This window comes from Hemibagrus wyckioides, linkage group LG04, assembly GCF_019097595.1.
Source record: "Hemibagrus wyckioides isolate EC202008001 linkage group LG04, SWU_Hwy_1.0, whole genome shotgun sequence".
Classification (NCBI taxonomy): Eukaryota; Metazoa; Chordata; class Actinopteri; order Siluriformes; family Bagridae; genus Hemibagrus; species Hemibagrus wyckioides.
This window is the reverse complement of record NC_080713.1, coordinates 28123699-28143698: the sequence shown is the minus strand read 5'-3', so window position 1 is coordinate 28143698 and position 20000 is coordinate 28123699. Positions and strand designations below refer to the sequence as shown.

The window sequence follows — 20000 nt, the reverse complement described above, 5'->3', positions numbered from 1 at the left end:
AGATATCAAACATCATGAGGGTGCCAATACTTTCGAAAACCAACATTACGTTATTCCTCTGGAGAATGTCAACAGTCTCTTAATAGCAGATGGCACGTCTTCATGAGTTAGGTGTTAATTCATTAGGAAGGTTTACATTAGTGATGATTGAGCGGATGATTTTACCGCTGAAGTAAACACATCTGGACTTTTGCGCCCTGCCGTAATGTTCCAGAAGGTTCCGGTAGCGTGGCTTCTGCCACATCTGTTTCATCTATCTCAATTCGTTTGGGTGAAACCATGACTCTGGCATTGTTACACACACACGGCCCTGGCTAATTACAGCTGTCAGAAATGATTTAGCCGAATCAGAAGCCCATGGAGGGCACTGCTAGTGTACACACATGCACACAGACACACACACGCGCGCACACACACACACCGGCAGATTGAATTCAAACTTTGATGTGACCATGTGTGTTTGTGTGTAGAAGACAAAAACTGTGATTGTCTTTCTACTTCCTCTCATGGGGAATATTAACACTTTTTTGTGTGTGTGTGTGTGTGTGTGTGTGTGTGTGTGTGAGCGAAAGAGAGCGAGAGAGAGCGAGAGAGCAAACGGATGTTCGTGTAAATCATGTGGAGAACAACAGAGCGCCCACGTTCTGCCCACTTCCACTTCCTTTATAAACCACAAATGGGGTGTGTGTGTGTGTGTGCATGTTTATTATTGAGTCACACAACATCTATGTTTTAAACCAGCCACTGACATACATTCACTCACGCACTTTTGCATGGTGCCGTAGTCACCATTGAGTGGCTTTCTCACACACACACACACACACACACACACTGTGTACTGATTGCGTGCATGGCACAGTCACACAGCAAGTTTCCCACGTCTTATAGATGGTCGATACGGAAATGAGAAACTGCCACAGCATCTACATTGAGACACATCCAGGCTGCTGCACCTACATCACAACCACAGATACACACACACACACACACACATGCAGCTGCACACACATGCACACTCATGCAAACATGCATCACTCGCAACACAAAAGCAAAATAAACACACGAAACCCCTTAACATTCGGTCCAAAAGTATTGGCACCCATCGCGAGAACCTGAGAAATCCTGCATGTTGAACCCCACACAGATTAAACTCACTTAAAGCATGGTCTTAAAACCCTTCTTACCCTCCCAACAACCTCCGCTTTCTTCTTTTTTCACGTTGCACCTTCCCCTTTCTCGATTATTTTCAACTGAGTCACTGAAAACATCCTGACAAAGCTAATAACGACTACTTAAAACAAGTAAATTGTCATCTTTAGGCGGGGAAAAAAGAATGCTTTCGGTTTCCAGGAACCTCATAGCTGGCTTTTTTGAGAAAACACACACAAACACACACAGACACACACAAACACACACACACGAGAACGATGTGAACATTTTAGGAGCCCCAAACCTGCTGAGAGATTTAGATTTGCTCAGAGATTATAAGGTATAGTGAAATGTTTTGCACAGAGGAGGAGGATCCAGATTCCTCTATGAGTTCCTCGTTAAGAGGCAGGTCGAGTCTGTAGAACCTTTAGAGAACCGATTGGGTTTTGTGTAGATGTAACTGACAGACAGACAGATGGGGATCACTAATGCTCTTCTGTCTCTATATCTGTCTGTCTGTCGGTCAATCTATATGTCTGCCCATCTGTCTGTCTGTCTGGATGCCTGTCTGTCAATCTATGTATCTGCCAATCTGTCTGTCTGACAATCTATGTGTCTGCCCATCTGTCTGTCAATCTTTGTGTTTGCCCATCTGTCTATCTGACAATCTATGTTTCTGCCCATCTGTCTATCTGACAATCTATGTTTCTGCCCATCTGTCTGTCAATCTTTGTGTTTGCCCATCTGTCTATCTGACAATCTATGTGTCTGCCCATCTGTCTGTCACTCTATGTGTCTGCCCATCTGTCTGTCTGTCAATCTATGTTTCTGCCCATCTGTCTGTCTGACAATCTATGTGTCTGCCCATCTGTCTGTCTGACAATCTATGTGTCTGCCCATCTGTCTGTCTGACAATCTATGTGTCTGCCCATCTGTCTGTCAATCTTTGTGTTTGCCCATCTGTCTATCTGACAATCTATGTTTCTGCCCATCTGTCTGTCAATCTATGTGTCTGCCCATCTGTCTGTCTGACAATCTATGTGTCTGCCCATCTGTCTGTCTGTCTGTCAATCTATGTGTCTGCCCATCTGTCTGTCTGTCTGTCAATCTATGTTTCTGCCCATCTGTCTGTCAATCTATGTGTCTGCCCATCTGTCTGTCTGACAATCTATGTGTCTGCCCATCTGTCTGTCTGTCTGTCAATCTATGTGTCTGCCCATCTGTCTGTCTGTCTGTCAATCTATGTGTCTGCCCATCTGTCTGTCTGACAATCTATGTGTCTGCCCATCTGTCTGTCTCTCTGTCAATCTATGTGTCTGCCCATCTGTCTGTCTGTCTGTCAATCTATGTGTCTGCCCATCTGTCTGTCTGTCTGTCAATCTAAATGTCTGCCCATCTGTCTGTCTGTCTGTCAATCTAAATGTCTGCCCATCTGTCTGTCTGTCTGTCAATCTAAATGTCTGCCCATCTTGGGATTTATGTAGATGTAATCATCTGTCACAGACATTTTCTGCAGAGACAAAGCTCTAAAAGACACTGATATAGACAGATCATTGATATATGCACATTACCAGAGGGGGTGCCAATTTTTACGGAAACACCCGATAAATCCGCTCATCTTTTCGGAGATGTTCCAAGCGCTGTCGCACAAATAAAAAAAACTATTTTCTTAAGCGGTGAGATAAAACCCGTCATGCGATCTGATAAGGGATGGATCCAATACGCAACTCTGTGTCTGTGAAAGAAACCTACAGAGAGAGAGAGAGAGAGAGAGAGAGAGAGAGAGAGAGAGACAGAGAGAGAGAGAGAGACAGAGAGAGAGAGAGAGAGACAGAGAGAGAGAGACAGAGAGAGAGAGAGAGAGAGAGAGACAGAGAGAGACAGAGAGAGAGAGACAGAGAGACAGAGAGAGAGAGACAGAGAGAGAGAGAGAGACAGAGAGAGAGAGACAGAGAGAGAGACACAGAGAGAGAGACAGAGAGAGAGAGACAGAGAGACAGAGAGAGAGAGACAGAGAGACAGAGAGAGAGAGAGAGAGAGAGAGAGAGAGAGACAGAGAGAGAGAGAGAGAGAGAGAGAGAGAGACAGAGAGAGAGAGAGAGACAGAGAGAGAGAGAGAGAGAGAGAGAGAGAGACAGAGAGAGAGAGACAGAGAGAGAGAGACAGAGAGAGAGAGAGAGACAGAGAGAGAGACAGACACAGAGAGAGAGACAGAGAGAGAGAGACAGAGAGAGAGAGAGAGACAGAGAGAGAGAGACAGAGAGAGAGACACAGAGAGAGAGACAGAGAGAGAGAGACAGAGAGACAGAGAGAGAGAGACAGAGAGACAGAGAGAGAGAGAGACAGAGAGAGAGACAGACACAGAGAGAGAGACAGAGAGAGAGAGACAGAGAGAGAGATTGGATGTTTTGAAATTCAGAGATAAAAACCGCAGATCAATGATTAATGCCCTTCTTTTTTTCTTCCTTTCATCTACAAACTGTTGCTAGATCATTTCTCAGCAGTCGGCTGGCACAACAAGCAAAAACATCAAGTTTCACTATGAGTGAGAGATTTTTTTCTTAAATCAGATTTGTGAGGCCGCAAGGATTCTTGATCTCGACCTGACTCACTTTCACACGCTTCTCCCTCTGCCTCTGTGCTTCCTTTAGAGCGCTGAGAGAAATGTTCACTGTTTAGCTTTTGCGTGTCATGTGGTTGTGCTTGAAGAGACTCTCGGGCAGACGTGTGTGTGTGTGTGTGTGTGTGTGTGTGAAATGTGTGAAAGTCGCACAGCACACTAGTGACTTCACGCCATGAGCGTGAGGACGTGAGAACACAGACGGATGGGTGGAAGTGTAAATTTCGGGACGGCAGGCGGCAACAGTAATAGAACTTTTCGTTTAATGATTCGAGGCATGATGTAGCGTCGACTCTTTTTAAATTACGACAACAGCTTATCAGGACACCGTGAGCGTCGGCCAGCCCGTGGGAGGGGCATTACTCTCTCTGCCTCCTGTCAATCACAGTGACACCAGCTAATAATGGGAGGCTGAGAGCGTGTGTATACAGGAGGTAGTGTTGAGCTCTCGGAGAAAACCCAAACCAGTGAGACCAGAAAAGAAAAAAAATAGAGCAGCTTCTGTTCATATCTGTATTTGTAGATGTTCAGAATACAGTGATATTCCTAAACTTCACCTTGGGGATCAGTAAAGCTGTCTGTCTGTCTGTCTGTCTGTCTATGGACACACAGTGATGTAATCAGGTGCTGCTTGGGGATCATTAATGCTCTTCTGTCTCTATTTCTGTCTGTCTATCTGTCAATCTATGTGTCTGCCCATCTGTCTGTCTGTCTGTCTGCCCATCTGTCTGTCTGTCTGTCAATCTATGTGTCTGCCCATCTGTCTGTCTGTCTGTCAATCTATGTGTCTGCCCATCTGTCTGTCTGTCTGCCCATCTGTCTGTCTGTCTGTCAATCTATGTGTCTGCCCATCTGTCTGTCTGTCTGTCAGTCTATATGTCTGTCTGTCAATCTATGTTACTGCCCATCTGTCTGTCTGTCTGTCTCTCTGTCAATCTGTTTCTGCCCATCTGTCTGTCTGTCAGTTTATGTTTCTGCCCATCTGTCTGTCTCTGTCTGTCAATCTATGTGTCTGCCCATCTGTCTGTCTGTCAATCTATGTGTCTACCCATCTGTCTGTCTGTCTGTCAGTCTATATGTCTGTCTGTCAATCTATGTTACTGCCCATCTGTCTGTCTGTCTGTCTCTCTGTCAATCTGTTTCTGCCCATCTGTCTGTCTGTCAATCTATGTGTCTGCCCATCTGTCTGTCTGTCTGTCAATCTATGTGTCTACCCATTTGTCTGTCTGTCAATCTATGTGTCTGTCTGTCAGTCTATCTGTCTGTCAATCTATGTGTCTGCCCATCTGTCTGTCTGTCAATCTGTGTCTGCCCATCTGTCTGTCTATAAATCTATGTGTCTGCCCATCTGTCTGTCTGTCAATCTGTGTCTGCCCATCTGTCTGTCTATAAATCTATGTGTCTGCCCATCTGTCTGTCTGTCAATCTGTGTCTGCCCATCTGTCTGTTTGCCTGTCTGTCAATCTATGTGTCTGCCCATCTGTCTGTATGTCTGTCTGTCAATCTATGTGTCTGCCCATCTGTCTGTCTGCCTGTCAATCTATGTGCCTGCCTCTGTCTGTCAGTTTGTCTGTCTGTCTATCTATCGCCACACAGGGTTGTAAATAAGGTGCTGCTTCATATGTGCTGCAGGGGAATCCATAATGCTTTTCTATCTTTATGTTTGTCTGTTTATCTATGTGTCTATCTCTCTCTCTGTCTGTGTGCCTGCCTGCCTGTCTGTCTGTCTGCCTGTCTATCGAAATACAGGGATGTAATCAGGTGTTGCTTGAGGATCCGTAAAGATTTCTGCCTGTCTCTCTGTCGACATACAGGGATGTAATCAGGTGCTGCATCAGGTGCTGCCTGGGGATCAATAAACTTTTTGTGTCTATGTCTGTCTGTCTGTCTGTCTGTCTGTCTGCACACAGGGATTTAATCAGGTGCAGCGCACATGTTGACCATTTACATCTCTCTTTTTATAGCATGTCAAAGGAAAGACCCAGATTCGTGACCCGCCCTTGCATGACCTCGCCTTGTCTGGCTCTATCTTTGTCTGTCTGTCTGTCTGTCTGTCTCTCTACCTTCCTATTCTGTCTTGAGGTGAAGTTTTGAGACGTGTCAAATGAGTTCATGATGAAGTCTCTGAGCCATGCAGCCATACAAACAAGCCCTGTTGTTTTTTCTCAAAAAAAAACCTGTTTGTCGTGTATGTAATCATAGACTTCTAAATTGTACTATCGTCATCATCCTCATCATCATCATCATCCTGAAATGAGGGAATGGAGCAAAACACACACACACACACACACACACACACACACGCTTTTCTATGAGAACTACAACAGACGTACAGGACCTTATGTAGTGCTCTGAGTGTGTTGTTGCTTTTTAGAGTTCAGACATGGCATTACATGAATGTGCTATCACCTTCACAATTATACCTCAAACACACACACACACACACACACTGTCTGGCGTGTCCTGGATTCCTGGCTTATGGAAGGTGTTGGCTCGGAGAGGTTATATCAGACACCTGATTGCGAGGGAGGTATAATTATACTTGAGCGTCACACACCGCAGCAGACGCAGGTACGTGCACCTCTCACACGCTGACTCACACGCTAATTGTTTCACATCGCGAGGGCGGAGGCGGCCTCAGCTACACGCTCATCGTCGCAGCGCTGTCTGGTTGCACCTGATTACAAAGCGAGTTCCCACACCTCAGCAGACAGACATACCTGTGCATACACTCACATACTCTCACACTCACGTATTTATTCTCATACACACACACACACACACGGCTGCATCTTTCAGACCGTGTACTGAGAGTCGATGTGAGGTTAATGAGTGTGTGTGTGTGTGGCTGGGTGAAGCAAGTCATACACAACAATCCCCGTCTTGCTCACACACAATGGTACTCTGACATACGCACAGTTTCGTGTGTTTCCTGTCTTAGTTCTCCACCTCAGTGTGTGTCTTGAAGCTTGTAACACCCTGACACTCGCACGTGTGAGAGAACATCTCAGCGAGGTGTTGGTGTATTTCTGACTGAACCCTTTCGAGGGAAAGTGATTCGACTAGGAATCGACTCACCTGCAGGAAGTGAATCAAACACGGCTTTGGGTCGTGGTGTTGTCATAGATGTGTGTGGACGAGGCATGAAATGTAGAGCTGTAGAAATGATGTGTGTGTTGGAGATCTGCGCCGCACAAATGACCACTGGATGTGATACGCAATCATTTACATAATCAACTAATCATTAACTTAGCACAGACTCCATGGCGGCGGTGGTAGCGCAAGTGGTTAAGGATCTGTTGACTGAAAGATTGGGTTTCAAGCCCCAGCAACGCCAAGTTGCCACTGTTGGGCCCTGTTCCAGGGATGCTGTATCCTGGCTGACCCTGTGCTCTGACCCAAACCCCTGAGAAATAATTTCACTGTGCAGTAATGTATATGTGACAAACAAAGACAACTTAACTTCTCCATATTAGAATGATTTCTGTGACTTTTAACAATACCTGTTCACTCCTATATGACTCTCAGACGAGGTTTTGTTTATTTGCTTGTTAGTTTGTTCGCTTCTTGAGGTATTCGGTGCAAAAAACAGAGTCAAACTGAAAGATATTTCAACAGCTGTTATGTCGAATCGACTGAGTCAGAATCAGAGTCAAATCGACTGAATCAGAATCAGAGTCAAATTTACTGAATCAGAATCAGAGTCAATGGACTGAATCAGAATCAGGGTTGTATAGTCTAAATTAGAATCGGAGTCAAATCAACTGAATCAGAATCAGATTCAAATTGACTGAATCTGAATCAGAGTCAAATCGACTAAATCAGAATCAGAGTCAAATTGACTGAATCAGACTCAAAGTCAAACTGACTGAATCAGAATCAGAGTCAAATCAACTGAATCAGAATCAGAGTCAAATCGACTGAATCTGAATCAGAGTCGAATCGACTGAATCAGAATCAGACTCAAATCCACTGAATCTGAATCAGAGTCAAATCCACTGAATCAAAATCAGAGTCAAATCCACTGAATCAGAATCAGAGTCAAATCAGAGTCTGAATCGGAATATGAATCAAATCGACTGATTAAGAATCTGAGTCAAATTGACATGAATTGACATGATTAGATTCTGATTCAGTTGATTTGACTCCGATTCTGATTCTGCAAATGGAATAGCAGCTGTTGAAATATCTTTCGTTCTGGTGTTGAAAAAGAGTTGAAAAAACTTTCTCGCTAAACATTTCCATTCACGGGTCAGGAACACGCAGATGGACAAAATCTGAACAGATCTTTTCCACATGCTCGAAGAAATCACCTGATCACGGAGACCCAGGAGCGGGGCACGGATTCCGTAACGGTATAGAAAACAATCTTAAACCCACAGCACTGAAACACAAGCCCAGGTGTTATAGCTAGCAATGAAAATAAAAACACGAGAGTAACATGAGAAAAAAATGAACGATTCTCCTGATCACAAATAACAGCCTTTTATTTTTAACACCTAACATTTGGTATATATTAAGAGCTGATATTTGTGTGGCAAGGACTAAATATATTTCTTTCAGATTTATATTTATATTTCATTGTGCTTTCAGGTCAAATTGACTTCTGAATCGTTAACAAAAAAACAACAACAACGTGTTTATGAGGAAAAAAAGTTGGAATAAAATGCACTTGGCCTGAAGTAGGTCACTCTGACCTGAGTGGAGTAGAAGGGTTTAAAACCACACTCTCGCTCAGTCAGCACCGGCTCCCTGCTCAGACTCTCGCACCGCGTGACAGTCTTCACAACATGTTTCATATCTGAATCAGTCGGGAGAAGTGTGTGTGTGTGTGTGTCTGCGATCGTGTAGATGCTCTGGATGTGTTTGATGGGTTTGTTGTCTCGGTGTTTGAAGTGAAGATCGAAGAACGTGAGAACAGAGTGACTGTTCTTCTCCATAGAGGTTTTCCTGTATACTCAATACGAGAAGTGAAAACTGAACACGTTGGTTAGGGTTTGCATAAAAAAAAACAACAACAAAAAACATCCAGAAATAAATATGACGGTTTAAATTATTCTAGTTTCAGTTTTGGGGGGGGCTCAGACATTTATAAATCTGTTTTCTATACCTGCTTTATTCCTAATTAGGGTCACGGAGCTCACATTGAAAGGCGAAAGACAGGGGTATACCCTGGACAGGTCACCAGTCCATCACAGGGACACACACATATAGACAAACAACCACACACACTACAATTACCAATCAACCTAATGTACATGTTTTTGGACTGTGGGAGGAAACCAGAGTATCCGGAGTAAACCCACGCAGGCACGGAGGAGAACTAATGATAACTAATAACTCTCCTTCCTTGCATGTGAGGATAGCTAGCTGAGGTTCAGTAATGGAGTGTGTGATATGGAGTGTTATAGACTTTTTCCACTCTGAGCTATGATTCATTTTGCCCAAAATGACCGAATGATCCTCCATCTTCCAGTTCTAGTGCTTAGAGCTACAAGCTTAGAGCTGCCATTCACGGTGCATGTCTAAAACGATCACATCAGCTGCATTGTCGCTGTAATGCAGCGCTAATCTAAAGATGCCGCGCGCGTCTTGCCTGAGCAGCGGAGCTGGAGTGGAAACAATGTAAATTTCATCAACTTCCTAAATGCAGTTTCACTCTGTGAGCAGAGTTTCGTTTTTTTGCTGCAGTTTCTAACCGACTGATGGAGCGTTTCTGGCCGTAGTCCGCTGCACAGTCATGTTACTGCAATAAGGGTTAGCTCTTACAGTAACTCCCATGCTGACCTTCCTGCTGCCTGTGAGAGTGGTCACTACCGGGATGAGTGTTGCAGAAGTGTTTCGGGAGAAATTTGTTAACGTCTGCTCAAGCACTTGCTGGAAGTTCGGAGAAATGTGGTGACTAATTTCCATATGTACAGAACCTGTATTTGCAAATCAACATGCTCAATGAAGAAGGGAGATTTTCTCTGAAGATTGGTGGTCAGTGAGTGGTCTGTGAACAATGGGTTTTAGTCACTGGTTGTTGGGACCTTCAGGTCATTCAAGTGCAACTGAGTCAAGTTTTAGTGAGTGGAGAGAACCTGCTCACTCATTACATATAATCAGCAGGTGTGATGTGAGCTGTGTGTGAGCATGTAGAGTGTAGAGTTTAGAGGAGTGTGTAGAGTTTAGAGGAGCGTGTAGAATTTAGAGGAGTGTGTAGAATTTAGAGGAGCATGTAGAGTTTAGAGGAGTGTGTAGAGTGTGTAAAGTTTAGAGGAGTGTATAGAGTTTAGAGAAGTGTGTAGAGTTTAGAGGAGTGAGTATAGAGTGTGTGGAGTTTAGAGGAGTGTGTAGAGTTTAGAGGAGTGAGTGTAGAGTGTGTAGAGTGTGTGGAGTTTAGAGGAGTGAGTGTAGAGGAGTGTGTAGAGTGTGTAGAGTGTGTGGAGTTTAGAGGAGTGTGCAGAGTTTAGAGGAGTGTGCAGAGTTTAGAGGAGTGTGTAGAGTTTAGAGGAGTGAGTGTAGAGGAGTGTGCAGAGTTTAGAGGAGTGAGTGTAGAGGAGTGTGTAGAGTTTAGAGGAGTGTGTAGAGTTTAGAGGAGTGTGTGTAGAGTGTGTGGAGTTTAGAGGAGTGTGTAGAGTTTAGAGGAGTGAGTGTAGAGGAGTGTGTAGAGTTTGGAGGAGTGTGTAGAGTTTAGAGGAGTGTGTGTAGAGGAGTGAGTGTAGAGGAGTGTGCAGAGTTTAGAGGAGTGTGTGTAGAGGAGTGTGTAGAGTTTAGAGGAGTGAGTGTAGAGGAGTGTGCAGAGTTTAGAGGAGTGTGTGTAGAGGAGTGTGTAGAGTTTAGAGGAGTGAGTGTAGAGGAGTGTGCAGAGTTTAGAGGAGTGTGTGTAGAGGAGTGTGTAGAGTTTAGAGGAGTGAGTGTAGAGGAGTGTGCAGAGTTTAGAGGAGTGTGTGTAGAGGAGTGTGTGTAGAGGAGTGTGTAGAGATTGGAGGAGTGTGTAGAGTTTAGAGGAGTGAATGTAGAGGAGTGTGCAGAGTTTAGAGGAGTGAGTGTAGAGGAGTGTGTAGAGTTTAGAGGAGTGTGTAGAGTTTAGAGGAGTGTGTGTAGAGTGTGTGGAGTTTAGAGGAGTGTGTAGAGTTTAGAGGAGTGAGTGTAGAGGAGTGTGCAGAGTTTAGAGGAGTGTGTGTAGAGGAGTGTGTAGAGTTTAGAGGAGTGAGTGTAGAGGAGTGTGCAGAGTTTAGAGGAGTGTGTGTAGAGGAGTGTGTAGAGTTTAGAGGAGTGAGTGTAGAGGAGTGTGCAGAGTTTAGAGGAGTGTGTGTAGAGGAGTGTGTAGAGTTTAGAGGAGTGAGTGTAGAGGAGTGTGCAGAGTTTAGAGGAGTGTGTGTAGAGGAGTGTGTAGAGTTTAGAGGAGTGAGTGTAGAGGAGTGTGCAGAGTTTAGAGGAGTGTGTGTAGAGGAGTGTGTGTAGAGGAGTGTGTAGAGATTGGAGGAGTGTGTAGAGTTTAGAGGAGTGAATGTAGAGGAGTGTGCAGAGTTTAGAGGAGTGTGTGTAGAGGAGTGTGTAGAGATTGGAGGAGTGTGTAGAGTTTAGAGGAGTGAGTGTAGAGGAGTGTGTAGAGATTGGAGGAGTGTGTAGAGTTTAGAGGAGTGAGTGTAGAGGAGTGTGTAGAGATTGGAGGAGTGTGTAGAGTTTAGAGGAGTGTGTGTAGAGGAGTGTGTAGAGATTGGAGGAGTGTGTAGAGTTTAGAGGAGTGTGTGTAGAGGAGTGTGTAGAGATTGGAGGAGTGTGTAGAGTTTAGAGGAGTGAGTGTAGAGGAGTGTGTAGAGATTGGAGGAGTGTGTAGAGTTTAGAGGAGTGTGTGTAGAGGAGTGTGTGTAGAGGAGTGAGTGTAGAGGAGTGTGTGTAGAGGAGTGTGTAGAGATTGGAGGAGTGTGTAGAGTTTAGAGGAGTGAGTGTAGAGGAGTGTGTGTAGAGGAGTGAGTGTAGAGGAGTGTGTGTAGAGGAGTGTGTGTAGAGGAGTGTGTAGAGTTTGGAGGAGTGTGTAGAGTTTAGAGGAGTGTGTGTAGAGAAGTGTGTAGAGTTTGGAGGAGTGTGTAGAGTTTAGAGGAGTGAGTGTAGAGGAGTGTGTAGAGTTTGGAGGAGTGTGTAGAGTTTAGAGGAGTGAGTGTAGAGGAGTGTGTAGAGTTTGGAGGAGTGTGTAGAGTTTAGAGGAGTGTGTGTAGAGGAGTGTGTAGAGTTTGGAGGAGTGTATAGAGTTTAGAGGAGTGTGTGTAGAGGAGTGTGTGTAGAGGAGTGTGTGTAGAGTTTATAGGACTGTGTAGAGTTTAGAGATGTGTATAGAGATCTCACCTGTCCTTGTAGAGCTGATTGGCTGCTGTGAGCTCCTCCAGCTGAAGGTGTGAGTGCTGCAGCTTGTCTCTGCTCTCTCTCTCTCTCTCCACACTCTCTCTCTCCCTCTCTCTCCAGCTGTCTCTCTCTCTCTCCACTCTCCCTCTCTCTCTCTCCAGCTCTCTCTCCACCTCCCTGAGGCGCTCCTGCAGCCGCTGGAACTCGTGCAGGATCAGGTAGCTCACGCCACAGTAACGGCAGGTCGTCTCCTCCTGCTCCATCTTAACACACACACACACACACACACACACACACACATACACACACACACACACACACACACACACACACATACACACACACACACACACACACACATTGTTTTTGCTCTAATCATAACAGCAGCTGCTTTAAAGATGTGTTAAAGTGTTAAAGCACAGCAGTGGGGGTGTTCTAAATGAGCAGTGTGGAAGGTGTGTGGAATAAACAGCAGGGTAAATGTTGAGGAGGAATGGAATCTGTGGCCTTTTCTGCCAGAGGTGGTAGAATCTGTCCTCAAAACCCCGCTGCTAGCTTTTTACTACCTTCTGCTGCCCGTCCACTTTCCTTCAACACGGAGGGGAAATGTTAAAAAACACTCTGGACCCAATTGCTCAGGCATCCTCTTTAACATCCCTCTCAGATCAACATGTTAGACTGTTCACATCATGTAGCTCAGGAGAGCTCAGGAGAGTCGGCACATGAAGAACGGCTTCACCGGATCCACAAAAGCATCTCACAGTGCAGTGAAGAAGCCGATCAGCTGGAAGATCTTCATCAAGTCCAGCTAGGAGATTTTTTTTTGGAGCGTGTGTGATTGAGAGCATGTGTGTGCATAAATCTGACTCCAGCACAGGCTTCATGATCTGAGTGTTAGATTGTGTTAGCCAACAGGCTAGCTCACACGAAATAAATACAATAAAATTAAATAAAATTAAATAAAATAATATTTTTTTAAATGTAAATTTGATTATTGATTAAATGTGTTTGTGTTTCACTCAAATTGGATTCAACAAAATTTTGGAAAGTAAAATAAATAAATAAATAAATAAATAAATAAATAAAATAAAATAAAATAAAATAAAATAAAATAAAATAAAATAAAATAAAATAATATTTTTTTAAATATAAATTTGATTATTGATTAAGCAAATTCAGGAAATGCATTTAAATGTGTTTCTGTTTCACTCAAAATGAGTTCAACAAAAACTTGGTATAAAAAGTATAAAGTATAAAAATATAAGTATAAAAAAGTATAAATAAATAAATAAATAAATAATAAAATAAATAATAAAATAAATAATAAAATAAAATAAATAATAAAATAAAATATTATATTTTTTTTAATGTAAATTTAATTATTGTTCAAGCAAATTCAGCAAATGCATTTGAACGTGTTTCTGTTTCACTCAAAATGAGTTCAACAACATTTTGGAAAGTATAAATAAATAAATAAATAAATAAATAAATAAATAAATAAATAAATAAATACAGCCTGTAAACACATGATTAGATTGAAGAGCCTCAGAGGAGCAGCAAAAGCGCCACATTTTCCCCTCTCCTGGTTCAGTTTTTTTACATCCGGCAGGTCAGGAGACCTTCCTGATGACTCAGTTTAATGTAGCACAGTAAGTAAAGAGGTGGACTGATAAAGAGCTCTTCAGTATGGCAGAAGTCTGGCACACTCAGGATCACGTGAGATCCACAAACATCCACGGCTCCTACTGACCCTTTCCCCCTTACAGCCTTTAAATCAGTAGTCTGGCAAAAGAACAGAAATGTCCACAATTTTCCCCTGATATCAGCCTTGATGATATGTGCTTCCTCCTCAGCATCGTCTCTGTAGTGTAGTTGTTATGTCTCGACTGATCAGCGATGCTGGGAGTAAAGTAGAAATCATGTAAATTTCATCTCTGGCTGAACTTCCTGATTGCAGTTTCGCTCTGGTAGAAGAGTTTCGCTTCTAGACGCGGTTTCAGACTGACTGCTGGAGCGTCTCCAGTCAGATTACGCTACACAGTCACCTTGCTGTGAACTCCCCGTCTGCTTTATCGGTACGAGAGAAACATAGCTGAGTGAGCCCCCACAACCGAGTGACTGGTGATAAGTTCGAATCATATGATTTCCACAGAGGAAGAATTGTTCTTGACTCATTAATTGGTATCAGCGGTAAACGTCATTAAACGCTGCAAAATAAAGCTTTATTTGGATTTGGACAGGATTAGTTTTACACAGGGAGGATCATATCATTTTTATCATATCATATCATTTTATCATATCATTTTTACTTCTGAGATTTCAAGTTCAGGCATAATCACCGTATACACACACACACACACACACCAATCAGCCAGAGCATTAAAACCACCTGCCTAATATTGTGTGCTGTGGGATCTGACGCCTAGACGTTAGCAGGAGATTCTTTGTAAATCCTGTAAGTTGTGAGATGAGGCCTATGTGGATCGCACTAGTTTGTCCAGAACATCCCACAGATGCCTGATCGGATTGAAATCTGGAGAATTTGGATCTGGAGATCTGGAGAACTTGGAACTGGAGATCTGGAGAATATGGATCTGGAGATCTTGATTCTAGAAATCCGCCTCCAGCCCCTCTTTCTCCAGGGGCAATGCATCACGGCTGTCCCTGTGCTCTGACCCCAACTTTCCAAGGACTGGATACATGAAGAAAGAATTTCACTGTGCAGTAACGTATATGTTCTGGGAACCAAAGTCTCCCAGCAGAACATTGTCCAAAGAATAAACACATATTACACAATCCAGCATATTAATACAGATTTCATAATATCTTCTGGAAAATAGCTTTTCCTTCAGTACTACTACAGGAAGCACTCTGTTCTGTCGTCTCCCACTGAAACCAAACTAAAACCAAGTACTGGTGGAGTCTAAACCACAGAAAAATAAAAGCCCTATTTAAACAGGGTTAAATTTACATGGGGACCGGAGAAAATCCACCAGTTCCAAAGACTGAACTGAATTTCCCTTTGTTTTGTGAGCAAATCTGCGGTCGTCTGATTAGCTCCGGTGGTCCGATCATCACCTTGGTCAAAAGGGGAACAACAAAAGACTCGTAGAAATCAGAAGAATGTAAACTCAAAGTTCATATCCATGTCTGGCACACACACTTCCACATACAAACCACACACACACACACACAAAAGACCAGTGGCATCTGAGCATGGCACACACTATTACACTACTCATATCAGAGCGCTTCAGTCAGAACGAGTTCTTCTGCTTTCTGAACTCAGGTAAATTGATCGTTTTTGTAATCCTCGACCACTTTGCATTCCATAATTTAATTTAGTTACCCGTTGTCTGAGTGGGAAGCTGGAGAATCATATTTCAGGCTGAATCCTGTGGGCTAAGTGCATTACGCTTATGAAAGTAGCCCTTACATATAAACACACAAAACAAACAAAACGAAGCACAAACACTCATGCATGTGCTCACTAAATATAAAAGTCATAACCAAGTGGCTATTTGTAGCCATTTAAGGGAGTAGGACCCACCTCGCTAAGTGGCTCTGTGTCAGCGACAAAGACCACAAAGAACAAAAAAAGGAGGTGCAGAGAAAGCGAGAATAAACTAAGCGGAAGGCCGTCATTGAAATCAGGTGTCTGGGACGTAGCTGGGATTCGTTAGAACATTAAACCTCCAGGATTATGTGTTATATTTCACAAAGCAGCAGATAGCCTACACTTTTCTGGCCACAGGCTTCAGAATCTTTCGCACTAGTGTACTCTGCTACCTGAACCATTACACATTCTCTTAGCCAGCGTCTATATATAAAACAGTATTTATTAGACATGCGTTTATACCAACATCATGCTCATTTACTCCTACTGTTGCTCCGGCGCCAGCATCCTTTAATACCACGTAACACCAGGAAGCATAATGTGACAGAAATCTAGTCCAGATTGTCAAGTCCACAAACAGACCACAGAAAGTGACAGCGATCTGGATGTACTACACCGGTAATGTCCTGATTCCCAACTTGGATATTGGATATAAGCTGGATATTTCAACAATAAACAAGACTCTGTACATGAACAATGCTGGACACGTTCTGGACAGGACAGTGGATAAAGAATGAGACACAGAGCGAAAGAGGGAGGCAATGATGCTTTGCCTCACAAACAATCTGTCCCAGTCTCAGCCACACACACACACACACACAGGCCAAGCCCGAGGGGAGTGTGTGTGCACTGCCAATAAGAATGCATTCTCGTGACAGAGAAAGCCGCTGCAGGGGCCTCTGCCCCCGGCACTGACACATCGGCTTAGCACTCTCACACACACACACACACACACACACACACAATCCTTTCTTACACGCAAGCACTCACACACGCAGCCTCCATTACACCTCCATTTACTGTACGGAACAGGTTTTCTAATATATTTAATGAATCGAGAATGCAAGCTTTAAAAAGCGCTTTTAAAGACAGGTGTCATTAACTGTTTGTGTGTGGGGTAGTTATTTATTTCATCATGTTCTTGATGGTTTATAGTTCTCTCTTCACAGCTTGTTAATGCTCTGTTACGATTAAACAGTAAACTCTTCATGAACACGTTATTTAATCTCCATGTGAAGCCTGGTGAGATTCTGGGTGTGGTATGCAAAAAAGCTTCAGAAATAAAGATCACGGTTGGTATTAATCTGTTACTGTCTCGTCATGTGTGGACAGATCCCTTTTCTGTACAGACAAATCACCTAAAACAGCCTCTCACCCCCCGGCAACCCCGACATCCCCCGTCCTCCCCTGATCCCTTCTCCGCCGTCTGCTTCCATCAAATCCCACTGTAAAACTGGGTCACTGTCACACGCACGCAAAGCCCGAATACCTTCCACAACGACTGCTCCACCCGACCTACGAGATATCCACCGGGCCACGCTACCCTGATCATTCACCATGACTCGCCCGAGATCATTTATGTAGCGATAAATTCTTTCTGCTATCTGATATAAGCTTTTGAAATATTGTTGTGGACTGCTATGGGAAGCACCTGTTTATGTACTCTGTGTGTGTGTGTGTGTGTGTGTGTGTGTGGCCCCTCTCCTTCATCCTGTTCCAGCCACAAAGCAGCATCACAGACACTCTCTTATCACGCAAGGCATTAAGCATTCAATGGACTTATCCTTGTTTTTCCCTTAATTTCCTGTAGATTCTGAGCGAGTGAGCAAGTGTGTGTGTATATGTGTGTGTGTGTGTGAGCTTTGTGAGCGCTCATTGAGATAACGACCCCCCTGCGGTGCTCAGCGTAGTGCGAGCCAACCCTGAGATTCCTCTCAGCTCCACAGCACTGGCACATGACACAAAAGGAGTAGCAGGAAGGAGATAAGGGGCACTCGAGGGTAAGTGGGGGGCAAAGTGGAATTCACGGTGGGGTAAACAACAGCGAGGAGGCCTGTGGGTGGGCCAGTGACATGGAGAGAATCAACCTGGTTGCTGAGGAGTCCAGCTCCGGGGCAGGAAGTGGAAGAGTGCAAAATAAAAAAACAAAGCCTAAAAAGCTACTCTACCTCACAGAGGAACCAGAGCTCAGATGGTTTCACACTGCAACGAGTCTCAAGCACTACAAATACATCTGATACACACTTCACTCCATGTTCACTGCATTGTTCGTGGCCTTACGTCGATAAATACTACAAAAAAGCTTTTTAAAATCTGATCAGACTCCATTTTGTACCACTAATATACATCACTACATGCTTTACTGAACAAATAATACAGTATAGAGTCTTTCCTGGTAATGAAAATATACAGTATACACTATAGGAAGCCAGGGATCATCAAGATCATCAAGATTTTCCATGTGTTTCGGATAAATGTATTTCTGTTTGCACTGATCGCTCATAAAAGCTTGATTCTGAGGTGAAAGAAATATTCGATTCAATATTTTCTGGATTGATTCCCTATTTCAGCGTGTGTCAAAAGCCAAAAAAAAACCCACTTTCCTCATTTTCCATTTGTATTTCAGAATGAAAAATGAAAGGACGCGGCGTACAGGATGCACTTCCTATCGGTCCTCATGAATGTTTCACGTTAGCACGACACGCATGGGCATTTATAAAGGAAAAGAGATGGCTATAATCTAAGTAGAGGTTAATAGTGTGTGAATAATAGTTCCTGACATTTTACACCTATGTATAGTTCACTGAGAGGAGAAAAATCGTCCCTAGCATGTACATAAGCTTTCGAAAGGAAATGTATGGAGCACCTTTTACATTATTTAAAAAGAATTTAGTAACACAAATGGTATTCTGTGTTTTTCAGCCATCTCCGCTCCATTTTGACTTCATCATCCCAGTCTTCATGTCACCAGGTTCGTGCTGAACATTATAAACAACAGGAAATGACAGAAGACACGGAACTCAGTTCCCACGAAATGAGAAGACACGGCTCTAAGCCAGAACGGGACGCAGTGGTGTGAAGAGGCTTTTACACCAAAGAGCTCCTGACCTCAAGGACCTCCACCTGTCCATAACTCCTGCGCTGAAGGTCATGACGTGACAGGAGAGCTCCTGAGCTCCGGCTCGGTGTTTATCTGCTGAGGTTAAGTGGATGAAGGTGTGTGTGTGGGGTGGGGGTGGGGGTGGGGGTACGGTGATAAAAGGGAACTCGTAGCACATGTGCGAGCTTTATCCCTCCCGAGACACGGACGTCCATTGCTAAGTAGTGAACAGACGCGGGCTGGATTTTAAAAGCATCCATTATTTATGGGGCGGCGTGCGGGAGAGAGAGAGAGAGGGGCCACCGAGGGGATTTCCGAGGCATGTCTTCTCACGATGGAAGCTTTTGGCTTAAGCTCTCATCAAAAATGAATAGAGGAATAAAGCTAAAGGAGCTGAAGTCCCATAGCAGCTGGTCAACGGTGGCACGAAGGGAGCCGGACAAAAAGAAAGGAGAAGCCAATCGGGGCTTACGAGCAGAAAGGAACTTTATTATGCTAATCGAGAATTATGTTAAGGCTTGTTTTGATTGAACTGCAAACAGACTTTCCTTACACTATATTAATATCACAGAACAACGTCAGATGCCCTGTGATTGGTTAGCCTTCCAAATCACACACATAAATAGTGTTGGACGCTAATAATCTTATGTTATACATAATGTTGGACACTACCTGCACTCCGCTTATGTAGCAGAAAAGGGGCGGAGCTACCAGACGCTGGTTGAATAAAAAAACAATAAAATCCAGCACATTATCCCAATAATTATCCCTCACTCCGTATATGTAGTGTATTTCCATCTTATGCAATGTGTATCTGTTACGTTTTCACAGGAGTTTTTTTCTTCTGATACTGAAACTTTCCTAGCGTAGTCAAATATAAGAAAAGCACAAACGTGTTAAACCAGAGCGAACGGCGGTCGCTTAGCGTGACCCGATTTGCATAATGCTCAGCGCTCCCTGCCAGTTCTCGTTCATTATTGTTAATGTAAGCACTTCTGAACTGAAACGTCAACATTTCGTATTCACTCTGATCCATCCTAATAATCGATACGCACGCTTGCCGCTAGACAAATATATACACCAGGGAGTTTTTCTCCACACCACTGAACCAAGAGAGCATATCCATCTAAAACACACACACACACGCTGCACTCACACGCACACTTGTGTGTATGTCTGAGCCGTGTCTGCCAGTGTGACCTTGCTTTCACCCCACTCCACAGTGTCAGTAGAGGCTGTGTGCCAGCTGGATGAGCTCATGTCAGCTCGCGGAGGCTAAATGCACCATGAGTCACATTACAAAACGACATGGAACATTCTGGAGTTCTCCCATATGCGCTGTACATCACGAGTTCAAAGCGTTCAAAATACACAGCACATGAGATAAAACTAATTATGTTTAGATA

General features: G+C 43.7%; 1 protein-coding gene across 5 annotated transcripts in view; it reads right to left on the bottom strand.

Moving 5' to 3' along the window:
* Nucleotides 1–20000, bottom strand: part of lekr1 (leucine, glutamate and lysine rich 1) — a 96379-nt gene that overhangs the window by 72557 nt on the left and 3822 nt on the right. For 4 of the 5 annotated variants that reach the window (XM_058387018.1, XM_058387021.1, XM_058387022.1 and 1 more), the window contains exon 3: nt 12101–12360. In XM_058387018.1, the coding sequence (XP_058243001.1) occupies nt 12101–12360 (260 nt within the window). Of the gene's footprint in view, nt 1–12100; nt 12361–20000 lie in introns of those variants that run through there. The other variant, XM_058387023.1, reaches the window with a different exon arrangement.